The following is a 27,532-nucleotide window of genomic DNA, read 5'->3' on the forward strand; positions in this document are numbered from 1 at the left end:
TAGCACCTCGAGGGCATCACTGTCAGATTTATTGAGACTACTGTTAACAACTTATGACACAACTTTCACACCTGTGGAATTATACCTGTGGTGTCTCTCAAAAGTAAGACCAGAAAACCCTGAAAGCTACATCCCAGTGTCTTTTGTTTGGACTGCAGGGCTGAAAGAGAACTCTAACAATGAGATTGGTCTCATTTGTTTACGGTGTTTACCAATGGCTCGAAATTTATACATTTATGAAAACACAATTATTTCCGGGATCATTTTGCCATCCACAATGACAAGATTTTGGCTTGGGCTGGCACCATGAACACTTCATCCCCACAGTATAAAAACATGGATGTCGGATTAAAATATGTATTTGTTCTTTGTGTTTAATCCATTGTAGAAATGTTGTATCACTTGTATTACTAAGTACAGAATGATTATATTTTATTAAAATAAACTTTTCTGTTTGCAGCGGAAAGGGTTAACTGGCGATGGAACAACACCTGGGTATTTTTGGGAACAAGTTTAAGGGAAGACCAGACAATATTTGAGCTAATTTAACAGGAGTTAATTGGAAAAATGACTCCCAACAATTTCCCAAAGCATATCAAAGTCTGCCGGATCTTTTAGTGTGCTTTCTCTCCCATCCAGGCCGCCTTTAGTCTCACTTCATTTCTGTAAAGCATGAGAATCAACCTGCAGACACTTGGAAAAAAAGACACGGTGAACATCATGTCTGATGTTGTATAAGTCAGCTAATTGTTGCGGTGTACTGCAGAGCTGACGCTCAACTCCAACTGCACTACAAACGGCATTTCAGGTAGAAAAATATTACTTTAATGCGTTAAAATGTCTACAAATGACTAATGTAATGTAAAATATTATTCTGTTGAGTTGTGTTTTTACACTGTTCTAAAAGTTAACAACGATGTTCAGAACCATAGAAATTTGTAGTTTTAGTCAAGGACACAATCCGTGTCACTGTTGTCCGTCAGTGGCGTCATGTGTCAGGGTTGTGGTTGTATGCAAGAAGCTGTTAATTGACTTCTTCTCTAGTTTAAGGCCAAATGTTTATGATACCCTACTTAGATCTTGGTTGTTAACTATATATTTGAACCAGATGAAGGATTTCAGCCATCAGGGGCCAGTTAGGCCAAGTCTGACCTGATTGTCAAGCCGGTTGCACCATCCAGGCTAAAGCCTTTTTCCCAGTAAGACTGGGCGTAGCTAAGACTTGGCATATGTTTGGTTTGTGCAACAGATGTAAAGTCTGTTCTAAAGACTGCCCTCAACAAAGACCGGCTTAGCAGTGAGGGCCAGGCTTAGTAAAGACCAGTTGGTGCAACCAGCTCCTGACATCTTGGTCTTCAGTTATCAAAGAAACTGGCTGAGCAAACAGCATCAACAGCTGAAAGTGCATTATTCAGTATTTTTAGAGGTTCTAATCATTTGTTTGTTTGTTGTGGAGAGGAAGAGACCACTGTGGATAATTCAGCTCCTAGTAAAAACCTTGTGAATGTCTGGATCTGAAATGATCAGAGAAAAGGGGTGAGCCCCTCCGTAATAACCAGACAGCATTGGAAAAACATCGATTTTTAAAGTGATACTGCTTTGTTTGGTGTATAAAACGGTTGTGTTCACCTGGTTTGTTTGTTTTGGAGAGGAGGAGACCTCCACAGACAGTTCAGCTACCCCTAAAAATCTCCTGAAGGTAGAAGGAAGGGAGAAGGTAGATTTATCAGACATTTTTTAAACAAATTTTAAAATCACTATCAGAGAGAACCGGCGAGCAAACATTAGCAGGCGCTAGGCTAAAAGCCTCTCCACAACAAGACAAACAGTTTTGCAGAAATACTGATTTTCAACTTGAAACGGCTTTTTTTGGCATATATAACGATTTTAATGACCGGGTCTGTTTGTTTTAGAGAGGAGGAGACTTCTGTGGATAACTCGACTCTGAAATAAACCTCCTGAACAACAAAAAATGAAGGAATCCTAGCTGCTCCTTTTGTTGTTGTTTTGCCTGGAACAATATATTTAAAATTATAAAACAACATAAGCTACTTCAGTAACCGAGCAGCAGGAATGTCACGCACGTATGATTTGTAGCTGACGAAAATCACTGGTTTGGTCTAACTCAGAGCTAACAGTGGCACAGAGTCTCATCATGTATCACAGATACAAAATGTGGAAAGTATAAAAGGCATTGTTCCACACTTTGTATTGTTGCTGCATCACAATTTAAGAATGAGTAAATGGCAATGTTGCTGTGTTTGTGTGTGTGTGTGTGTGTGTGTGTGTGTGTGTGTGTGTGAATAAAATGCTACTATCACTAACAGTCCTGTCCCCCTCTGTCCACTCTGTGTTCAGCCCAGTCCCAGTCCCCCCCTGGCCTGCAGTCCACAGCCTGTGGCAGACTGTTGGTGCGTCCTGAGGTTGCAGATCCAAGCGAACCTCTTTCCACACTGCTCACAGCTGAAGGGTTTCTCCCCGGTGTGAACTCTCTGGTGCTTCTTCAGGTTGCCAGCCTCTGAGAAGCGTTTCCCGCAGGTGTCGCAGCGGAAGGGTTTCTCCCCCGTGTGGACTCTTTCATGGGACTCCAGGTTGGACAGGCCGGAGAAAGCCTTGCCGCAGGTTCGGCATATGTAGCTCTTCCGGCGACGCTCGCAGGGCACGATGCTCACGGCCTGGCTGTCAGTGTGGCGAGCCTGGAGGCTGGCTCGATGCTGCGCAGCGAGGGCGATGCTGCACAGCACTGCTGTGGATCCTCTGACAGATGGAGCCACTGTGGAGCTCAGAGTCCTGCTGGTTGAGCTGATACCACAGAGAGTTGTGTTATCAGTGTGAGTGTTGGTGACAGCGGCCGTGGAGGACAGTGCGGTGGTCTTTGCAGAGGGGATGCTGTGCTGCTGCGGCTGATTCTGTTCACTTCTTAGCATCACTGGTTTCCTGCTCCATGGAGGCTGAGAGAACGGAGCCTGCATCCTCAGAGGTATGGACCCAGACGGCTCCGCTGTCAGGGCTGGGAGCAGAAAACACAAGCACTTAAATTCATGACCTCACTCTCTGAGAAAGACTGAAACATGACACGGGGCTTCTCTGTCCACATACCCCATGAGACAGTATCTTCTGCTGTACTGTATATAAAGATCAAAGACACGTCTCCACCAGTGTTGGGGGGTAACTACACTGTAAAATCTGACAAGTTGATTTTGCTTAAAAAAATCTAGGAAAACAACTGCCTTGAAAATGTAAGCATAACTACTAATACTCATTATTAAACCTGGAACACACTGCCTGCTTGAGCAGTGCAGGACAAACCCCTCGCCGACCTGCAGCGAGTTCAACGCTCACAGCGTTCACACTGGCAGCGTTGTTGCCGCGATGCTTCTGCACAGCTGCCTGCTGCTATGAGTTTTGTATTTCTACATTTTTAGATACATATTTCGCTCATTTATGAAGCTGTGCAGCTCCTGCATTTTCAACAGCACTGTCCTGCAAATATTTCACAATAAAATGCCTTGTGTCTGATGGGATTCTGTCAACAGACTTTTATTCTGAAACGGAAGCAGGAAAGTTTGAGTAAAACAGATATATTTGTATTTCCTCATTTCTATGACAGATAAACATTGAAACTGTAAGAAAAGGTGGTATAGAGTCAAAACAATTATCAAAAACACATCACATTTCTGCTGACGACCGCATGGCAACATTTCCTATCCTAAATCTTCCAAAGTATAACCCAGAATAACAGCAACACCAGAGAAACAAAATAACTGAATGAATTAAAAAAATATACTCTAAACTGTAATCCTCTTTCACATTATAATCACTCTTGAATTATTTCCCACTATAATCATTTTACATTAGAATTTGTAATCATTTAACATTATAAAGCTTTTTTAAAAACTCAACAGAGCAACACAATCTCATCTCAGCACCAAGTCAATTCCATAATTTGACTCCCAAAACTGAAATACATCTATATTTCACATTTGTTCTCACCCTTTTAAATTATAATTTTCTTCTCCTACTTTAGTTCAAGTTTGAATACAGACCAGAAGGCTTTTGTTACAGCTCAAAAAAGCATTTCCATCGTTTTTAAATACACAGTGTCAATATCTGTAAAATCAGAAGTTATGATTTATCCTAGGAGCTCTTTTTTGATGTTTAATAGTAGGTTCTAGGTTTATTATCTATGCATTTCCCCCAATTTCAGTCAGTAAGACATAGTGAGATCCTTTTTCATGCTTTTTGTTGTTGTAACAGTTATATATGTGTGTCATTTCTGCACAACCAAAACAAGAACCACAAAAACAGCCAGTTTATTAAGTAAAGGAGGGGATCTCTTACCTTGTGACGCAGACGGCTGGATCTGAACCGAGGAGAAACTCTGTCCTCCGCTCCTCCTCCCTGCTGACGACACGGAGCCTTGTGGTGCCTGAAGCACAGGTTGAGCTTTAGTTTCACTCTCTACAATAATAACTCCATCCTGGTCACCTTCTGCTGAGTCATCAGTGGTGAAAGGACACGGGGGGCCACCGTGGGCCGATACAGACTCGTTATCAGGGGCCCAGCGGTTGAAGAATGTCTCCAGTTCGAACAGAGAGTATTCAGAGCTGAGAGGGTTGTTACTGGGTCTCTGCTGCGGTTGTGTTTTGGGGTTGGCTGGTGTGTTGGTGTCCGGTACCCTCAGCTGGACGGCCACGAAGCTGCTGGGGTCTAGAGATATCACAGGCGTCGACTGAGGTGCTGCAGACTGTGGAGGAGAGGGAGCAGGGGGGGTGAGAGGGACACAGCAGCATTAAGATCAGGTTAATAACTTAAATCTCATCAGGGTACATTCATGGATTCAAACAAACAGCTGGACATTTTGAGAAATATTATTTTTTCATGCTTTCTTGCAGAGAATTAGATGAGAAAACAACTCATGAAGTACAGAGCTGCAGGTGAAGTAAACACCAGAACTGCTATAATGCAAGCAGAAACTGCAGAAACTACTAAAAATACGCTGTTGCAAGTTCCTCCTCTAACTGGCTTAGTGACGCTTCTCCACAAATTGATGTAAAGTCGACAGAAAGACGCAGAGATGACCAGACACGTCCACACTGAACATCAGAAGAACCCTTTGAAGTTTTGGGCAACATCACTTTTCTTGTGCTTCTTTCAGACATCTATTTTAACCTTTGAACCCTGAGCAGATTGAGATTGCTTTCAAAACATGGGGAAAAAGGCAATGAACAATTTAGGGAGAATTGTTCCACAAATTGCAAGAAATTAGTAGATTTAGAACTGTTTTTAAAAAAAAAAGCTAGGCAAAATGTCTAGAGAAAAATGTCGAGGGAAAAGAAAAAAGCTAGGGAAAAATTATTTATTATCATCATAATCACATAATTAAAATGGTTACTGGATTATTATTATTTTAAAGCACTTTTTCAAGCAGTTTTTTAAAAAAAAAAATGTATCCATTTATTTACTTTTAAATCTTTTCAGGTAAATGTTGTAGTTCTTTCATTTAAAAACGAATTTCTTAATTTCTTGTTAATTTTCTGGGTCATTTCTTCTTTCGTTGCTAATTGCCCTCTTCCTATATTCTTGAAAAAAAAAATCAAGTCCATTTTCTCAGGTTTCAAAGGGTTAATGGCCAAGTGTGTGTACACATAATATCAAAATCTAACTATAAAGTAAAAAATCTGTCTTTATGTCCTCCATATATCTTGGGAACCTTGAGGTGAGTGCGTATATGAAAAGTATACATATGTTTTTAAAAATAATAATTTTGGCGTCATTTTGAAATTTGCTTTTTATTGCTTCTTTTTTTGCTTAACACTTAAAAATTCATGTAAAATATTGTGAAAAATTGCAATAACATACTTTTATGAGGAATCAACTGTTCATAATTACGTTAATTAAGTTTATAACACTTTAAATGTTGAAAAATTTGGACCAATACATTTTTACTAGTTATCAACGTAAAAACCTGTTCATAATTACAGTAACAGTATATAACACTTTAAATTTAAATGATCCTCTCAAATGATGCGAAAAACGTAACTTTTTATGAGGAATCAATTTAAAAATGTGTGCTCATAAATATGGTACTGAAATGCTTAATTAGGCATTCAGACTCTGAATTAGAACAACGTACTGGGTGAGTTATAGACTTTATGAGCATATTGTGTCACAATTTTGCATGCTTTATAGTAAAAACACAAATTCGCATGTTGAGTTTTTATAAAGTTTTAATGATTTACATTGTAGACATCGAGGCAAGATCTTACAAAATTGTGACACAATTCAAAAAGCTAGTGTTACATTTACAGTATGTGTTAATGCTACAGTGGCTTCTACTTTACATTAATAGTCACATATTAAAATGACACAAGAGAATTATTCTTGTAGATTAAAGTAACAAAAAAAAGTGTATCGGAGGTCCTGTGTTATTAAGACAGACTGATGCATTTCGGCTGGAAGAACATGATTAAAATACAAACAAATTCACACGTTTTTTCTGACTGAACATCTCTCCAAACAGTGTTTAAATCTCGCCACTTTGTCCTGCCAGACATGTCTCATTTTCACAGTGACTGAGTGGTTGTTGTTTGGCTTGTTTAGCACATTTGTATCTATGACAACCATTAAATAGTTAAAATATAGCTGTAGCTCTGTAGGCTTTGAATTACCTTAAATTCTAAAGTTTTGAAATGCACCCTTTTTTTGGATGTCTTCTTCAGAGAAATCCAGGCCTTTATCTGCAACAGGCGTTTTTTTCTTAATTTTTAAAAAGTACATTATCATATATTTCAAATAGAACAACATGATCATGTTATTCTAACCACCGTGCTACTCTTTTTTTTTTTTTTTAAACAAAAACTGTTTGATTCAGAATATTTCCATCCTGAAATATAGAGATATTTATGTTATTTTTCACCATAAAAACATGGTTTGATTTTTGATGTCTTGGGTAAGAAGATAAATTTCCTGTATGATATTCTGGCTCCAGGACCGTAACTTAGATATGGTCATTATTGTGCAGTTGTCTGCAAATTTAAATAGTGTTTTAATTTTGAAATCTGAGGCTTATTTACAACTCTTAAAAGGTTTTTGAAACATAATAACAGAGCATCAGGGTTTCCTGTACGTTCATTTATTAGTGGCAGTCCGCCAACTAAAAACATGAGCTGCCACAAATAGATTTTCTATTTTTGGAGCTGTACTGCTCATTAGGACGCTGCCTATTGGAGTGTTTGGTTATTAATTGCACCTCTCGGAGCACAGAGCGCATTCTTGGCACAGATGGAGCAGCAGAACGCCAGGTGCAGTAAAAGTGAAACTCAAACGCTTCATGTTTGCATTCACTCTCTGCAGCAGCTGCTCTTTTCATTCATCGATTCTATCTGATCAGCTCTGACTGGATCAACAGATCAACTATCCGCCCTGCGATTCAAACTCCTCAATGTGCTGCTGAGGAAAACAAGAAGCCATGACAGGCTATGCAAGTCTGCTGACCACCCCTTTTCTTGTTATACTAACCACGCTCTGAGTTGACACAGATACTGTTTGATTCACTCATTATTTCTGGTTAAAAAAAAAAAAAAAAAAAAAGGCTGTCCTTTAAATTACAACATTTTGACCAACGCCTGAAGTAAGAGGATCAATTTCCTGTATCATATTTTGGCTCCAGGACAGTAAGTTGATGTCATTTTCTTGCTGTTGTCTGAAAATTTTAATAGTGATTTGATTTCAAAATATAAGGACTGTTATTTACGAATCTTTATGGGATATTGAAACATAATAACGGAGCATGTGAAAAAGTGAGGCAGCAGGAGAGCTTCTGGTGTCCCTCAAACCACTGGTGCTCATGGAAGGGAATTCTTCATAAAAAAGAGGAACTTATAACCAAAAAAACAGTGGTAGAAAAGATCCAGGTCAAGAGACTCAAGATGGTTTGAAATTCTTATGGCCAGAAACATTGAAACTATAGCAACGTGTACCGACTTGTATGTTTTCATGCCCCTACAGGCCATAAAATGATGTTGTATGCTTTCAGCAGTGCACTCCTGTGGTGTCTGCAACTATAATCACTCCCTTTGTCTCACTTGTCACTACACCCTGAAGACGGTGCAAGCTGGTATGCATTGGGGTATTTTTAATGTTTCTAGCTCTATGAATTAAAAACCTTTTATGATTTTCAAACCTTCCTGAATGCCTGGACCTGGATCTTTTATACCACTGTTTTTTGGTTATAAGTTTTTATAATAACGGAGTATGTTTAGGTTGTTTTCCAACATATCTCTGACTGCCTACATCTGTGGGTGGTGTCTCTTTTGGTGTTTTTTCAGGTTGCTGGGGTCAGAGAACCTCTCGGGGCAGAGCGAGCACTGGTACGGTCTCTCCCCAGTGTGGATGTTCCTGTGGATCTTCAGGTTCCAGAACTGGGAGAACTTTTTGCCGCAGATGTTGCAGCCGTATGGCCGCTCTCCAGTGTGAGTCCTCAGGTGGGATTCTAAATTTGCCGGGGAGCTGAACCCTTTCCCGCAGAACCTACAGATGCAAACCCTCTTCCTGGTGATTTTCTGCTGCATATCAACACTGCTGTAACCGCCCTGGCCTCGACTCTGACCTGGCTCCTGGAACTGCTGGGGCCCCTGGATCTGACCTAAAACCTGATTGGGGCTGGACTCCTCTGACAGATCGATCACAGGAGTCTGCTGCTGAAAGGTCACAGAGGCGTGGAAGCCTCGAGGGCTTTCAACAGCCAACCGCCTCCCTGCTGAGCTCTCTGCAGCCAATCCTCTCGCAGAGCTGCCCGGCTCTGCTCCAATCAGTGTGGTGGGCAGATACGAGAGAGGGGCGCAGTGTGAGGACGGCCCCGGGAGGTCGTCGTCATGACAATAACTATCCCCCCCATTAGTCCACAGTGAAGAACGGCCATAGCTGACCTCTGAGAAGCCCCGCCCAGACTCCTGCAGCTCAGACAGGTGATTGGTGGAAGTTTGCGTGATTTCATCAAATGGTAGAACTGCTCTGTAGTCATCTGTGCTCGACTCCACCAACCCTGGACACAAAGACAAACAGTGGTTTTCTCTGTCAGACTCGGGGAATGATTAAATGTAGTATTTTCACAGGCCTGGGAGGGACAACAAATTATACAGGATGTTTAAAACATTGGCTGAGAAATATAACATTTCTTGATCTTGGTTTTCAATCTACTGCCAAGAAATGAAAAAAAGGCACTGGGTACATTTTCATCAGGCTAAGTAGGTTTCATGGTATGACGCTATAACAGGGTATTTAGAAATACAGGCGCTCCTCTTTCGATTAAACTCATTGTATGTAGTGCACAGCACGCACCACCAGAGCTCAGTCTCCGGTCTCTACTGGTGGAACAAGCAGCTGAGCTTAAAGACACAGCGACGCCCAGTGGTGGAGGGAGAAGTTACAGGACTGTAAACAGCCAGCAGGCAGAGAGAGACTGTGGGGAATCACGGGATGTTTTTTTTTTTAACATCTAACTTGGTGAATTAAGGATTTACTTTGACCAAAGCTGAGCTGGTGATTGTTGGTAGAGTGGACTTACTAGTTTGAATATAGTGTGTTTTATTAAGGAAATTAAGCCTCTGTGACCAAGAAAAAGTTGAATTTAAAATGTGTACAGTTGTATTTCTCTGTTAAATAAGGAAAAGAGGTGTGAGAATATTACTTTTCTTAACATTTTGTAGGTTTCTATTGTGTATGTGTTAGTCTAAAGGCTGAAAGAAAGAAGCACACTTGCCATCAGGCACCCTTACACCATCATAAACTGTACACCTCGGCAAAATTTCAGGTAAGTATGAAATATCACATGCTGCCCAAGCCTAATTTCAATCCTTAAAAGTAATCATCTAAAACACTGTCATTTGAATAAATGTCTGTTTAGTAACTATTTGTCCACATATTAGTTAAAATAAAGGTGATTGAGCCTCTGGCCCACTGATGAAAGTATTGCATTATTTATATATTTTCAGTTTTATGAACTGGGTGTCGGGGCAACGTTTGTGAAAAAAGGCTGAAATAATGCAAACCAAAAATTTCCTACTTCTGCAGCTTCACATTAAATTGTTAATTTTTTTAATTTAATTTTTTTTTTGACAGCGGATCAGTTTGAAATTTTGCAGGGAGTGATGGAACCGTCAGAAGCAGCCACAGTAAACTGTTCACCCCTCTAACTTTCACTGTGCCCTCCTGTCTTCAGAATCAGGCCGTGTGCAGCATGGAATCAAATCACAGTCGCTCACAGAAGGATGGAAACATTCCAGATACTACCTGACTTCTTAAAAAAGCTATAGTTTATTTATCTGCCCCAGAGCTCTGTAACCTCTTGTGTTAAACCACACTACTTGCACTGGTGGCTACAGCATTTAGCATAGCAGCATCAGCATTGCTGTAACCGCCAGTAACTACAGGCGTCGCCAAATCAACCAAACTGAGAACAACTTTTTCTCCCAAGATATTATTTTCTCTTTTTTATCCTCTTTTCATCTTTTTGTCTTGAGTGCCGTGTTTGATTTCTCTTTGAGAAATACATGAACAAAAGTGATTTACTGGTAACCTATGACTGTTGCTGTGAACATGTTGCAGTTCCAGTTGGCTTTGCAACTGTACAGGAAGTAGACATTTATTTTTAAAATCAATAGATATGATTGCCAAAGCTGGATAAGAAACATCAATACCATGTACTACATATATAAACCAATCAGCCAAAACATGGAAACCACTGACAGGTGAAGTGAATAACACTAATCATCTCGTCACAATGTTCTGCTGAGAAACCTTTGTCACGCTGCAGGGACTCAAACACTGTAGCAGACAAAGCACACTCCCTTGTGGCAGCAGCACTTCCTGATGGCAAAGGCCTCCCAATCAGGACGATGTACCTTTCCACACTGCAAAAACATCTCGCGAATGGCCCAGAAGAACATGACAGAGAACTCAAGGCATCGACATAGCCTCATAATTCCAGAGATCCCAGTCTGATTAAGCATTCGTGGGACGTTCTGATACCCCAGAGCCAAGTCTGATCCCCGGTGGGGTCTCTTTGGATCGAACTTGAATTCGCCTGTCTAGTTATGGACACAGGACCCTGGTTAACAGCACAACGTGCTCAGATCGGATTGTGGTCTCGAGAAGTCGGAGGTCAGGTAGACCTTGAGCTCTTTGTCAAGCTCCTCAGGCATTCATGAACAGTTTTTAGTGGTGTGGTATGACGCATCGTCCTGCTGGGGGACCACTGCCATTAGTGATGTACTTAATCTGCATCAGTGGGCTTGTAGCATTTTAAGTGGCATTCACATAAATTTTAAATTAATTTTTTAATTAATTTAATTAATAATTTTTAATAAATTAAATAAGTTTCTTAGCAGAATATTGCAGTGTAACAGGATGCTCCATGTTATTTTCCATATTGACCTGAATATCAGACAGGGTTTTTCCCCTCTTATTATGTCTGAAAAGGTGAGGTCTTCCTATTGTGGGGGTCAAGACTTTTAGACGTCAATATACATCCAAACCAGCAGGTGGCGCCTAATACCAGTAACCTAAATATGTCTCTCATGACCAGAGCTGTCAATCAAAACTGACAACAGTGTCTGGGGGCCGACAGATGGAGAAACACAGCGACCGTCCTAAAGAGAGTGGCTCAAAATGATGACGAGCCAAAAAAGACTGTCTGAAAAATGCCAACAGTCAATGAAAAGGTTGCTGCGGCCCGCAAACCGGCCTGTGAGATTGACAGGAGAGTGTGTGAATATGTGATAGAAAAACAAAATGAAAGCACTCTACAGTTTGTTTTATTATGGTATATAAACAGACCTACCATAAGTCATTCATTTATAATAGTGATAATGGTATAGTTTTTATTTAACTTTTAAAGGTTAGTGTCCACTCACCTTCCTGTATGCTGAGGCCTGTCTGGCTCTGAGTCCCCGTCACCGCCTCCACCTCCTCCACCTTCACCAGCACCACATCCGGCTCCTCCTCCTTCTGCGCACACAGTAAAGAGAGGAAATATCTGATGTTACTGCACGGCAGACACACAACATATCACATGATACAGAATGCAATACACAATGTGAGTGGCACTGAAAGCAAGCAGCTACTTTAGTTTGCCACTTGTGAAATAACAGCAACAATTCTGCTGATACCAAACCCATTAAGAGTCATTTAAACTCCTTTATGACTGTCAAAATGAACCGGCCTCTGCTGTAACTCCCCCTCACAGAATTAAGCCAAAGTCTGGTCTTCAGATGGTCACAGATCCACTTTTGGTCACACACATTATATACAACATAATGAGCCGAGAAGAAGGGAAATGGTAATATTACTCTATTATAATATTCAATCGCTGATCTGAACCCGCCTGATACTGAGGGCACAGAGGGGTAATATCTTACTGTCATGTCTGACATATTTGTCGTTTAACTTTGCTTCTTGTGTTGTCTCATAATAACTTTAGTAATGTGGATTAAGCGGATAAAAGGTGTCAGAACAAAAAGTGACAATCAGTAACCTTTAAACAAACTTCTTCAACACTTTGACACCCACTTACCAACAATTTCTAAATGATATATTAACTATTTTAAAATACACACTGTTCTTGCACATGTTCATATTACTGTCATATATAAATACTGCATGCTTTATATAGACATATAAACATTGAACACGACCACTCTCTTCCTTTATATCCACTGAAAATGTATTCATTTGCACTAATTGTATTGTTTTTGACTTACAAAAACACCTGACTTATATGTACATAGACATTAAATGTTATTGGTCATTGCTGCCTTTGATATATATATATATACTTAGATTCTCTCCTATGTGTGTACAAAAGTTCTATTTTACCCTCCTTTGTTCCCTGGATTTTAGCTTTGTCTTTTTTTCCTCACCTCTGTCTTTATGTAAATATTTCTTGAACCGTGTTTGACAGCTACTTCAAATCAGTTTTAGTTTGAAAATCTACTCCAGTCTGCTCTGCTGAATTACCGATCAGTCTTTTTTTCATGGCAGCAGTGCAAATCCGATTCCATCCATTCAAAGTCATGAGAACATCATTGTTTGACAGCAATTAATTTTACACCACTGCAAACCAGTCACGTCGCAGCTACGGTTTATATTCGTGTCTGTCCTGACTCACGTGTGGCCGTTACAGTTGACAGTGTCTCAAATGTTGCTGTAAATAAGCTACATATTCCAAAAAGTGGATGCTTGACACACATCTTTAACCTGACAGCAAAAAATATGTCTACAATCAGCACAGTTTTAAGGTGGACACCCAAAATTAGTGCCACCAATTCAGTATCTGTCTGCCCTTCTGTTCCTGAGACATGATGTTGAATAATTGCCAGAAAACAGAACGATGTCACATTCAAATTGACCTTAACCTTTTAGGATATAAATTCATTATCTTATACTGTATTTAAAACAGAATTGCTGAAGAGAATATCGGCACACTTGAATGTGCGACAGGTACGTCGGAGGAGGGAGCAATCTATGAACAAAGAGAGGAACTCCTGCACACTGTCCCGCTTACTACGATCACCTCAAACTGCTTTGCATCAGCCCAAAACCTTTTTTCACCATAAATCACAGCCTTAAATGTCCACATACGTCTGTGAATCAATGAATATCAAATACATCATTCAACATCCACGCAGTCAACAAAACAAAAGTTAACTCCTCCAGGCTAAACAGAAAATACAATTAAGTTAAAGAAATGTTCTCTAGAATTTTTTTAAACTCATTTTTGACATACAGTAGTTGCCCACTACAGAATGCACTAACTGAGGTGAACAAGCCACTAATCAAACATAAAATAGAGTAAAATGGCATCATTTAATCGTCTTGTTCTATAGAATAGAACAGATACATCTGAAGGAGTGGTGGAAGATTTATCTCCTGTCCACCAAAAAACAGATAACATAACAAGATAACACAATAAGATAACACAATAAAAAGCAGACAAGCAGTTGTCAGACGTGTGAACATCTGTCATAATTAATGTACTAATTCTTATGTTAAGGCCAAAACCATGTTTTTTGAGGTCACAGTGACCTGAGTCTAATCAGTTCATCCTTAATTCCACTTGGACAATGTGCCAAATTCAAAAAAATCCCTTCAGGGCTTTCTTGAGACATTGCATTCACACAAATGGTACGAATTTCTGTATGGACGGATGGACAACCCAAAAACATGACTCCGGCTACAGCTTTCACCAGTGCCAGTCACCAGTCACCAAGTTGTTGTGAAATAAGACTTTTCCGTGTTGTAACGAGAAAATTTTATTCAATAAATGAAATGTTACATAGAAAATGGGAAATATTTAATCTATAAAACACATAAAATGTCCTCCATTATGAAAGACAGTTCCCTCAAACATTTACTGATAGTGCATGGATACTGATCTGAGACCCATTCTGGCCAAAACACTTATTTATTCCAAACATATAACCAATGAAAACAACACAATGTGTGACACACAGGTCAGCAGACCATCTGCATTTTAAGTCCACTCAAAGGTGGTTTAAGATTTCACCTGAGGGTGTGTTCAAACAAGAACATAAGCTATCTGATTCATAGCAGGAGAAAGACTAAGTGCTGGAAATACAGATTTTACTGAAGGTCAGAGAGGGGAGCTGCAGAGGGGTCTGTGGCCTCTCCAATGGAAATTCTTTTATGTAGTTCGGCTGCCAAATACACTATTTCAAGCAATTTGAAATGCAAAATATGTCAGGGTTATGGACCACATTAAAGCCTACAGTTACTGCTGCTCAACATAAGTTATTGAGCCCTAAAACGCATTTATTCATGCTCAACAAGTAAGTAAAATCATGCATGTGTATGTAGTCATCAGGTTATTCCTCTGTGCATATTATTGTTACGTCTCTTAAAAAATCAACATCACAAATCCTTCAGCCTACTGAGCCCATCCAACAAAAGTCATATACATAATATAAATAATCAACAAAACTATACACATACTGCGATATCTCTGCTTAACCGTGTATTTGATGTCAAATACAACGTATACACACTTCACAACAATTCTCTCTCTCAGTTTCAACATTTCTCTGTGTTTTTTTAATGTCCTGCATCCCCCGTCCAGGGGTCAGTTTACAGAAAGTGACATTGACAAGCACGTTGACTTTATGAAAAGTTAAATGTTTCAATAAAAGGACTCTGATGTAGCTGAACAGCCAGCTAGACAAACACATTATCCCTATTGTTTTCTGCTTCCGCTGCCAAAATCTGACTTGTCCATACAAAAGGGACTGAAAGTGAAACTTATCTATGCTTTCACTTTCAGTCCCAGTTAGAAAGGGCTGATGACAAGGTCATGCAAGGTGTTTGGGAATTACTGAGCATATGACTGGATAAATGAGACTAAGATTACACTGCAGCTGAGTTCATAAACAGATGTTTTAAATTAGTTTTGCTGTAATTAAACATGGTCCACAATAACTTCAATTCATCTACAATATTTTACGTTTTTGGATTCTTTGCTCACTGGGGGCACGCATGAAAACAATTTTATTAATTAACTCAACTTGAGACGAGTGGGTAATTGATATACAAATGGTCATTTTGGGGGGTCTTTTTGTCAGTCCATCATGCTCCACTCCACGATTTCTCCAAACGACAAGGGAAAGGAGAGTGACCCGCATAAAGTCAGAGTGAACTGGAGCAAAAGGATACGATAGAGGCTAACAAGTGGAATCAGTCCCAACAAGATGTTGCAACACTGCAGTCTCAAAAATTACTGCAAATTCAGCCAATCCCCGTAAATTCTGTGCAACCTTACAATTTTGTCCAATTGCCAATTGTGCAGTCCCACACACAATGACAGGGATAACTGTTCACCTCACATGGCTAATGTTACCCAGAGGTTATTAACAGGTTTAACGACAGAGTTTAGCCGGCTCAATGTCTGATGTCAAACATTGCTGCAGGTCCTCTGCAGCAGAGCAGAGCAAGCAGCAAAGTATAAGGAATACGGATGATATCACGTTGTGCTGTGTTTGCTGTTGCTAACCGGGCAGGGAGAGCAGCACATAGAGACAGTTTGTCAGCGCTGCGTGGAATCGAGCTGATCGTCTGCGATTACCTGTTGCTGCCCCCAAACCCCCAACCAACCCACACATAGATTCTAATCGGTTGAGAAAGACTGAATGCTCATAACAATACGCTCAGAATCTAACAAGCAAGCTTCACAACTATTTCTGCAATTCTTACTTGCCCTGTCATTTTCATTGCAAGAATTACCTTTAAGCATTGCAACATGATTCACAGTTTTTTTTTTTAGAAAAGCTGCCGTGAAATCATAAATTTCAGGTCACAACAATTGCAAAAACAGCCTGTGAAATCCTGGAGGAACTGTGTAATAACCACAACTGCGTAATAATAGTGGCCCTGGGGCCCACTTCACTGCTAATAATGGACTTGATTATATTTATTTAAGCAGGAGCTGAGGTAACTTAAAAATGTGCATATTTTGTGTTGCATCAGCCCATTGTTAAGCAGTCCATCAGAAAACTCCCAACACATTGGTGTTCTGAGTCTGCACAAGATCTGCTGATACTAAAAGCCTTATCTTAAGATGCACTTCAGCAGAAAAGCTGATAAATGTTTCTGTAGTATCATCTTTAGGTGGATGATACTACACATACAAATGGTATATGCTGGTAAAAATATGTAATAATTCAGTTAGACCTTGACTTGATAAAGATGTTATGTAGAGACACTTTAAAGTAGACTGATAAATTCATTATAACTGAGTTCAAATGGTCCAAAAGCTGCTTTGCTTCAGCATTATGGTTGAGAGACTAGTAGTATGTTATTCCTTTTTCTCTTTTTGAAAACAAAGACACATCTGAAACATGTTTTTTTTGCTGACTTCTGTGTGAAACATTTAGAATTTTTTTTTTTAATTCTTTAAAAGGTCCTGTGCTCAAATTATTGTCTTTCTGTTGAGCAGTGTTTTTATTACAGCCAGCAAGGAAACTCTGCTGGATCATTCCATCCGATGGACTTTCTGTAAAGTTCAGCTCTGTTCCCAGGTCTCCTCTTCAGTAGAAATTTCCGGGTGGCTCTTTTGCTGGTGTGTTTTCAGGTTTCTTATCCAGGCGAACCCCCTGCCACACATCCCGCAGCTGTATGGTTTCTCTCCTGTGTGGACTCTCTGGTGTTTCCGCAGGTTTCCGGCCTCTGAGAACATCTTCCCACATGTGGAGCAGCTGAAGGGCTTCTCTCCCGTGTGGACGCGTTGGTGGATCTCCACCTTCTTGGGACGGTTGAAAGCTTTGCCGCAGTAGCTGCAGACAAACAGTCTTTCCTTGGTGCCGGTTCGCTGGCGTACTTTGCTGCTGTCGCTAAAAGGCTGGGACGGGGGGAAACTGGAGTCGTAACGAATCCAGCCGTTAATGCTGGAAGAGACTGATGGGAAATCAGCCGCTGCCATTGAGTATGAACAAGACGGCGTCCCTTCTTCCACTTCAGCCGCAGAGGCCTCGTCAAAAAACTCCTCGACCAACGCATTAGCGCTTTTATTGCTGTTGCACAACATGTCAAACTGCGAGTCACTGCTGCCGTCATCAACATACTGCTGCGGGTTTACTGTTTCCTGCGGGGAGTCTGTGACCTCAACTGAGGCACTGAGTTCACATTTAAGGAGAGGAGAGGAGTCACTGACCTCCACTCCTCTGCTGCTGCTGCTGCCCGTGCGCCTCTGGCTGCTCTGGATCTGGGACCGGGACTGAATGGTGGTGGACTGGGTGTCTTGTTGTTCAAGGCTGGGTCTCTGTCCTGCAGATCCACGAGGGACACACTCCACCACTCCTTTAGACAGACAATAAGGGGCAAAGAATGGAGAAAAAAACTGAACAGTTTAGTCTCCTGATACAGACAAAATTCTATATCACACAATATTTATGCCTCAGATGGTAGTAGGTCTGCAACTGACAAGATCTGACTGTTTTCCATGCTATGCACACTCAGTGGGTCAGTACTGGAAAAGTATGATTTTTTAATCCTCAGACTAGGGCTGGGCGATATGGCTTTAAAATAATATTGTGATATTTTAAGGCTATATCGCTATATGTGATATCTATCTTAATATTTTTAAATGTCCTTTAATCCAATGTTAACTACTAAAATACAGTATTTGAATAACAATACAACAATACAATTATTGAATGAACTGCAGTTACACTAAAGTAAGATAAAGTAGCTACTGTAATATAATAAAGTTGAATACACTGCTGTTATAAAAACATTTAATAAAATATAGTTATAAGGAAGTTAAATTAGGTGTTTTTATATTGAAAATTTCAAAAGTATTGTGGTAAATATATAAATGAAGGCGGGACTTATGATGTTCTTATTTTGAAGGACCTGGCTGGTCTCAGGCAGGAAGTGTTGATGCTTTTGCTGCAGACCTGAAGCTTCTGGTCAACAGTTAGCTGTTAGCGGTAGCAGACAATTAACAGATACTGCGGCATCTCTAACAGTGAGCATTCAATATTATTTGAAAGTTATAGTGGTGCTTCATGGTTGCAAAATGTGACTAAATAGTTACCATCTGGAGCTCTGCAAAAGCCCTGCTGTGTGTGTGTGTGTGTGTGTGTGCGTGTGTGTGTGTGAGAGGCAGTGGTGACAATTTATACTCCATATTCACAATATAGTGACTTTATATATCGCACGTGGAACAAGATGCCATACCGTGAGTATTTTTGATATATCGCCCACCCCCACCTTAAAGCTTAAACACAGTCTAGCTTAAAAATACAAGCATCACTACTTTGTCCGTTCTCACCATCATCTCCTATAAGCGGCATGTCTTCTTCCGTCTCTTCAACTCTGGACATGTCTGCCTCCACCTTCTCTTGCTTCACCAGTACCGCCTCCGGCTCCACCAGCTCCACGTCTGGAGACTTCACAACAAGGCACTTTTGTCAGTGAGTCAGCAAAGACCAGTTCCATATTCATGCAGCTACAGTACATGCACTCACCCAGAACAGCTGCCCGGTACAAACACAACCCTCCTGTTTACAGACAACTTCCACAATAAGTTTCTATGTAGCCAACATGTCCCATCCCTGTGTGTTGTTCCCTGCGCTCTAAATTTTCAACACAAATCACAGCCACCCTGAATCCTCCTGTGAAGTGCTTACCTTACTCTGGATGCTGACAGAATGGATCTGCTCGCCGCTTGCTTCACCTGCAGCCGCTCTGTCAGACCACAGAGCTACATCCATCCGTCGCTCAAACACACCACCTGCACAAAAACAAGAAAAACGTCGGGTTAGAAACCTCCCAGATGATGTTCAACAAGCCCGGACTCTGACCACTTTTGAGTCAAAGCTAAAAACGTTCCTTTTTTACACTGCCTACTCCACCCGGTAATGACTACAAACTCATTGTAAAACTGTTGTTTCTATCATTTTAAATAATCATTTTATATTTGCACCTCTTGTCTGCACTTTAACTATGATTTTTTTTATTATTTAGTAATTGATTTTACCTTTTATACCTTATCTCTTCTCTCTTTTATTGTAAATTTGTATCTTTTATTATGTTTTTATATTTTATTGCTCTGTAAAGCATTTTTAATTGCCTTGCTGTATGAATTGTGTTACACAAATAAAGCTGCCTTGCCTTGACTGAGGAATAATTTTGGAAATACCTCAAATAGAAAAGCTGAACTTCTTGTTGAGGATTCAAAAGAATAAATTCTGTCAAGTCTGGAATAAATGGATTGAATTTATAACCAAGTTATTAGCAGACTTTGTATGACCCTACTACTTTTTAAACTTTCTTTTTTTCCAATAAGATGTGTAGCAATTCACACTTCCTCATTTCCAGAGTATATAGTTCAGTTTAATTACAGAGCTTGGGATGGACAGATATACACACGTATGTAAATGCTTAAGTGTACATATGTGTATGTGCAAGTAAGTGAGCATATGTGCTCATGTTCATATATGCTGTCTATTTTAACAAAAACAATAAGGATATAAAACACAAGTTGGGGAAAGAAAAGAAATGTGCATTGTACTATATCTGTATTACACAGGCATAATAATTGTAATGATTGGGGAAGAAAAAGATTCTGTATTTGCAAATAAAAATAAAAAAAGAAACACAGACAGTGTACATTTCAATAATCAATACTGAAGTTGAAGCAGAGATGGGAAAACAGAATCATATTGTGCAAATTTGTATATATGTTGATAGTTGTTAAATGTTTTCAATATCTATAATCTCCTTTCCTGTTTTTTTATTTTGTTTTTATATTCTCCTTTTTTTTAGATTTTATATCATATGTTTACTGTTGCACCGAGTTGCTGTAACAAGTATCTTATCTTATCTCATTTTATCTTAACTTAACTCATCTCATCTCATCTCAGTTGTTGTTAATAAGTATCAAATTAAAGCCATGCATGTTGTTGTCCAAAAACCAGGAGTGAAAGCTGCCAAAATGAGACCAAAAACACAAGGCATATCAGTTTAAATGCATAAAGTGCAAAGAATATGCAGAATACAAAACAGTAACAACATACAGTGTATTAGATTAAATACAACTCCACACACTGTGGCAGCAACAATCAGCATTTTTAAACCAAGTGTTGCATTTACCTTTATATCAACCTGGACTCATCAGATCATTGAGCACTGATCTCTGAATCATCCAACATCAGAGCCAGAAGCATATAATGCAACACACAGTCACGGCTCAGACTAATCCAGCCACAGCCTGACACTGCCAAAAAACTACAAGACTCTCGTCAGAATACACTACAGAGCCAAGACGTGCAAACACCTGACCACGGACTGAGATATACTGCAGTGACAGCATCAACACACAGAGTTTCTAATTCTACACACACAGACTTTATCTACAGCTGTTGTTGTTAATGTGTTTCCAGTATTGAAACAATAAGGGAGTTCAAACAACCCTAGAAATGTTAAAGGAAAAGTTCATCGACAAAATGGCCATTTGTACATCAATACGTCATGCTGTGTATCGTTTTTTTTTCCTTTAATTGTATTGTTGTACTCAATTTTATTAGTTACATTTTAATGAGTCCTTACATGCAAATCTATTTCACTGTCTGTTCATTTATTTTTGAGTTTTTGTGATGTAAAGAGGTGTTTTTGTACTGTCAGTTTGTAACTGTGATGTATTTTTTTTTTAAATTCCTTTGCAGAAAAGGGCTAACATATTTTTCATATACTATATATTACATACATAGATATATTGTTCCTGGCCTCACTCTTATTTATTTCCCATATGGGTTGAGATTATGTGATTCTAATGAAAGATGTCCACTCATTTAAGTCCTATCTTCTCTCCTCTATGAAGGAGAGAGGAAGACTTCTTTAGTATTATGCAAAAGATGGCTGTTTGATGAAGGAAAACATTTCCTTTTTTTTAACCATGGTAAAAAACAATTTCCATTGCTTTAGTACGTCTGTGTCTTGCTAGGTTTGGGTTCAGACTTATATTGTCTAGACATAGGGCTGGGTGATATGGAAAAAAATCTTATCACGATAAATGTTTTCATGTCAGTAAATATCGATATATATCACGATATACATCAAATTGCTATTTCTGTCAAGCTTAAAGGTTCCCTTTTACTCCTAAGTGAGATATGAAGATATCATAAGATTAAATTTGGTTTTAAATTTTGGTCTGTCGCTGTGCATGCAAGCATGTCGGTAAATGATTTGTTATGGTAAAAGGACGCTTTCTGAGGGGCTACCTTCCTCTGACCGGAGCTGTAGCTGGCCGCGGCATGTTGTGTTGCTGGCCTGATGAAAGACGGGTGCCAGGTGGCTAGCCAGCGTGTCCGCACTCGGGAGCTGCAATGAGTGGTTGCTGTCCGACTGGACAAAATGGTGTTGAGTAAAGTCGCTGCATCAGCGAGATTATTTGTATGTTGTTGGGAGGACATCCGTGCGGTTTCCCCACATTTACACTTCCTGGTTTAACTCCACACATTTTTTTCATTTCACCAGTGTGTGTGCGTGTGTGTGCGTGTGTGTGAGGTTTTCAGTTGTGTGCTTGTATCAAAACACAGCTGGAATGCGTTCTACTGACACTCTATCAACATTTTATCGCCTACGTCTCATATTTCAAATGAGGAAAAGTTATTTTGGGATTGATATCGTTATTGTTTTACTGCCCAACCCTATCTAGACATACAAAATTAAAAAAAAAAAAAACAGAATGCTGTGTGACAGACTCAAGTCAGGCTCAGTTACTAATCTCTCAGTTTCTGGTCAGGTTCACACAGCAATATGCAGCCTAAGCTGTGCTCATTTTTTCTCTGGATCATCCAAAGGTTTGGCCAGACAACAGTGTTGCTGTAGAAAACTACATTTCACCAAAAAGTACATCTGGTGATGCAAAAAAGCCGTGATATCATCTGTAAAGTCCGAACTTCCACTTTTTAATTTCAATAGTTCCTGTTGTTCCTAACTAAGCCAAACCTGAAAGATCAGCTGTTTGATCCCTCACAGAAAAACCCCATGAATTTCACATGTGCACAAACCCATGTGGTCACATGTTAAATATGTGGAACACATATACTTTGCACATGAGTTTATGTGCTTTTGGAACACTTTCATGGTGTCTTTGTGTAAAGCCATGCCAATTCCCATGTGACCACGTCTCTCCTACATGTGATTACGTGTATCCACATGTGACCACATGAGTCACCACGTGAATACATGTTGAAAAGTGAAATGTTCTGTAAGGGATTAGTGTAGGTTTTAATGACAGTTGGCTTCTTCTTGACATGCTCTTATACAGCAGGGACCCATAATCTCAGTGTCACATAGACCTGATTAATGTTTAAATAAATTATAAGTTAAGGTTTTACATACTTCTGGATATGTTACAGTCCATTTTGCAATAATCGTTCCTGGGGCTTTTCATTATCGATTCATCTGCAGATTATTTGCACGTTTAAAATTAATTTAGTCTGTAAAATGTCAAAATATTGTGAAAAATGTTCGGAACAACATCCCTGAGCCCCAAGCAACGTCTTCAATTGCTTTCGTTGTCAAACTAAAACTAAAACTCAAAGATTTTTGATTACTTTCACAAATAACACAGAAAAGCAGCAAATTCTTACATTTAAGAAGCTTGAACTAGCACAAGTTTGACATTTTTGCTTTAAAAACAACTGAAACGATTAATCAATCTTACAACAGTTGGCAATTTTCTTTTGATCGACCAACAGATTAATGATTTAATTGTTGCAACTCTAATCCGCCTAAACCTTTTTCAGGTGGGTTTAGCTAAGACTTGCTTTATTGTTTTCTAATGTTACTAGTTAACAAAGAAAAATTAGAAATTGTTAAATAATAGAGGCATACCGATCTAACAAAGATTAATATTTTGTCCTGACACACGGACCAAGATAACGTCCTCTAATTTGCAACACACCAATTTATTACAAGCTGTAACTTGCAAATTTTCTTCAGCACAATGAAAAGAATGAGTACAAAGATCTACCTTTCAAATAGGTTTATCTTTGGCAAAGTGATGTCAAAGCTGTCATATGTAACGGTCGGGCAGTGGCATGTCATGCATTATGAAAATATTCTTAACCCACAACACTGTTGATCCTGATGTTAACTGGAGTTAAAGATGTATCTAACTGCTGGAAAGATGGCATTTTAATAAAACTGGGCTGTCGATGCTGTAAAAAGACACAAATACTTTTGAAATCGGTGCTACATGATCATAGAACACAAAGAAAAGGGACACTTTTACCCAAGAGGTGGAAAACCTACAACTACCATAATGCACTGCAACACACCAGACCAATAAACACTCCTGTTAGTGGGTGACATAATGCAAATTCGTACACGTGAAACAATGACGACCTGCCAACAAGAAAAGATCTCGTATTAAATTCAAATGTTGAGCTCAAACGTGTTTCTGAAAACATTTTAGGTGAGAAATATGGAGCTCAGTAACAGAATCTTGGTTTGTATTTGATCAGTGCTGCTTAGTTTTACGGTTTGATAGTTTATGCAGCTTCTGTTTTCACTGTGCAGGACGCAGAATGGCATCCACTTCCTGTTCACAATCTCCAGTTACTACAGCTACACACTCCACTAAAATGTGCTTCTAAGAACATTCTGGTTAGAAATAGGCAGTGCAGTAACAAAATCTTCATTTATATTCAATCAGCGTGCCTAATTTTACAGTTTGATCGGATTTCGGTCAGAGTTTAGTCACATTAACACTGCCTGTTCATGGTGGGAGTATCACGCCGTTATGCTGCCTTGCTGTTCCATATATATCGTCTGACTGCAGAAAGCGGGACAGAGTGGTGTTGCCTCTGGGCTGGGAATGGAGGTCATAACAGCGTCGTAACGAGCTCTGGATAAAATGTAAAGCTGGAAATACGCGATCAAGGGTGGCACAAGTGTGATGTTTTGATGAAGTGTTTATGCGTGCGTCCCACTTCAGGAGATTTAAAAAGCAGCTGTTAGCATAACGGCTAATACAAAGAAGAAGAACAGTAGCAGTAACAACAAGATTAGTTGCTATATAACAGAGACGGTAAATGATTGTGACTGACTTGTTATGCCTTTGTTACTGTTTAGAAAGTGCTGCCAACACATATGTTTTATGTCACGCTAGAAGCGGATGCTCGTGTATAAAATGTCACACCTGTAATGCCTCCTTTGATCGCGGGATGTTGCGATGCAGTGTATATTCACACGTTGGAGCGGAATGATGCCGCCGCCAGTTGGTTCTGTATAAAAGTGTAGGGGCGGTAGAAAGGGGGACTTTGTTGTGCCATCTTTGTGTAAAAGTGGCTTTTGAGAGGGAAGGAGAGAGGGGCGGGTGTGTCTCTTGATCTGCTTCTGTACTCTTTGTGTCTGTGCTGGCAGCATGTGTGGTGGGCAATACAAAAGTGCACAAGTAAGACCTGTATTTCGAGGAACAGCTCAGGAGAGCTGGTGAAACTCTGCCAAATGACATGTTTTGCGTCAGCTTGCATCATCCGGCAGAGTTTCACCGTGGGGGGAGGAGGGATATCTAGACTGGTTTGACGGAGGACTGTTTACCACAATTCACTTACACATACTATCCACATATATGTATATATATATATCCTCAAATATGCATTGAGACTATTCTTAGACTTGACAGTGTCCAGTGAGATGTACACGAGCCACATTTTCTTATTTGTTTTTTTTTTGTTTTTGTTTTTTTTTTGTCTCTCTTCTCTTCTTTTTGCCTGATTTGGAGTAGTTTTTGTTGTAAATTGTTTTTAAAACTTTATGTTAGTTTTTTGGCCATGTTTTATTAAGTTTCTGATTGCATTTTCCACATAGTTTTGAATGAAATCAGACCAATTTGTTTAGGTTTCAAAAGGTTATGGTATGTTTTTGGATAATTTATAATGGTTTAGCTGGTCATACCAGCTTTTGATTGTCATTCTAGCTGGTTTATCCACTTAAGTTCCTGTAAAACTGAAACCAAATAAATGTCCTTCAGTATGGAGAAATAGTGTCATGGGGGAGAAGTGTGAAAAGCAAAGTGTATAACTCAGTTAAGTCTACTTTCATGGGATATGTGTAGATAAATGTGTGCAACCTAAAGGCTGGTCACACCTGATGGCCTACAGACTCAGAGTGATTGTAACAAACAACCCCCCTTCTGTGTAAGGACCATCGAAGACCATCTTTGGCCAGCTTAAGCCAACTAAACCCAGCAATCAGCATAAACTGGTTTGTAGATGGGGTTTTTTTTTCAGTGGGCTGTACCAAATAGGGATCAACCAACATTGGTTTTTCAGGGCCGATACCAGTGCTGATTATTAGTACTTCATGGGACCAATAACCGATATTTGGAACCAATATGCATTTAGAATGAACATAGTATTTTGGTGGAAATTTTGGAAAATTTGGAATGTAACAAACTCCAACACAAAACTCTGATTATAAATGCAGTTAGCAAATGTTTAATCTAAACTGTACCTTTCAACATCATATACAGCAAAATCCCTGAAACGTATCTATTAATAACTTTCAGTGAAAATTTAAATAAAAATGAATAAATAAAAATAGCTCTGTGAGGTTTTACATCAGAGTTCCTCCATGCTGACACTTTCTTTGCATGTAATGCAGACTGCCTTCCTTGCTGTTGATTGAGTGTAATACGCACAATTTTTCATTAAATAATTTTATCGTTTTAAAATAAAACTCCGATACAGATAACTGTCAAAATGCCAAATATCAGCCTCCATAATCGGACAGGCCGATAATCTGCCGACCCCTATTACCAGCAATTCGTGTATGTTTGTTCGATTTTTCTAAATAAATGTAAAGACCCTAACACACACACACACACACACACACACACGTTACAGCTTTAAAAATAAAACACAGAGAGAAACAGCCTTAAACAGAGTGTCTGAATGGCATTTTGCAGCATTATCTTTCTCTTTTCTCTTATCTCCGTCCTCTTACCGGTGGAGGGGGAGGACTCCCGGAGCCTGTCGCTGCTGTTGATCTGCACCTTGGCTCGGCTGCTGTTCATGGCGCTCTCCCGGAGCCTCCTCTCGGCGTTTCCCCGGGCCATCTTCAGCTCCAGCAGATGCAGCTTCCTCTTCAGGGCTTTGTTCTCTCTCTGGCACTGAGACATCTGGAGGCTCACCACCGCATAGTCGTCGTCCACCAGCTTACAGATCTCCGCCACAGCTGCATTAGCCAGGACCTCCATGATGGAGGCCAGCTGGGTCTGAAAGGCCAGACGGCTGGACATGGTGCCTTCAGTCGGTGGCGCGCTGGCTGCTCCGTCGTTTAGAAAACACCGTTTACCTCCTCTAACAGTCAGGAGATGCTGGAGGTTTGGTCAAACCATTACAGCTACACTGGAAGTTGTACGTGTTCAAATGGTGAGCGGGTAGAGGAAGGCTAAGCTAAAGTAGCTTCTCCTCTGTCTGCGACTCAGCTTCTACCGCAAACATACGGCGTCATTTCCGGTTATAGAAACGTCATTCGAGTAGGCGTTCTTCATGAGATAATAATAATAATAATAATAATAATAATAATAATAATAATAATAATAATAATAATAATAATAAAATACCAAAATAAATGTCTTCATGAGTTAAAACAATTCTTTATGATAATGACTTCAACACATCCAATATAATTCTCAAATTGTGGATTGTGTATTGAAAACTGGATTAAACATTGTATTCAGAACAAAGATAAGATGTGATACTTAATTCCAAATGCTGTCTTTAACCCTTTGAACCCCGAACAAATTGGTGCAATTTCTTTATAAAACATGAGGGTGAAAGGCAAGGAGCAACTTGGTAGAAATGTTCGACAAATTGCAGGAAATTAGTAGTTTAAAAAAATATTTTCTATGTAATGGATGGGGGGATTTAATTATTCATTAATTTGTTGGTTTGTTTTACTAAATGTACTTTTAATTACATGCATATCTTTGGGTCACTTCTTC

At 39.6% G+C, this 27,532-nt stretch overlaps 1 protein-coding gene across 1 annotated transcript; it reads right to left on the bottom strand.

Annotated features, from left to right (window-relative positions):
• On the bottom strand, positions 1-27,056 carry LOC121941906 (uncharacterized). The gene is made up of 8 exons (XM_042484882.2): positions 26,530-27,056; positions 19,200-19,303; positions 18,842-18,959; positions 17,720-17,865; positions 11,916-12,009; positions 8,931-9,046; positions 4,342-4,747; positions 1-3,010 (listed from the first exon to the last, which is right to left on the bottom strand). The coding sequence occupies exons 1-8, from the start codon at positions 26,822-26,824 to the stop codon at positions 2,355-2,357; spliced, it is 1,935 nt and encodes a 644-aa protein (XP_042340816.2). The 5' UTR covers positions 26,825-27,056; the 3' UTR covers positions 1-2,354.
• Positions 27,057-27,532: the final 476 nt, after the last annotated feature.

This window comes from Plectropomus leopardus, chromosome 3 (assembly GCF_026936395.1).
Source record: "Plectropomus leopardus strain MGB_pleo_1.0 chromosome 3, ASM2693639v1, whole genome shotgun sequence".
Classification (NCBI taxonomy): Eukaryota; Metazoa; Chordata; class Actinopteri; order Perciformes; family Serranidae; genus Plectropomus; species Plectropomus leopardus.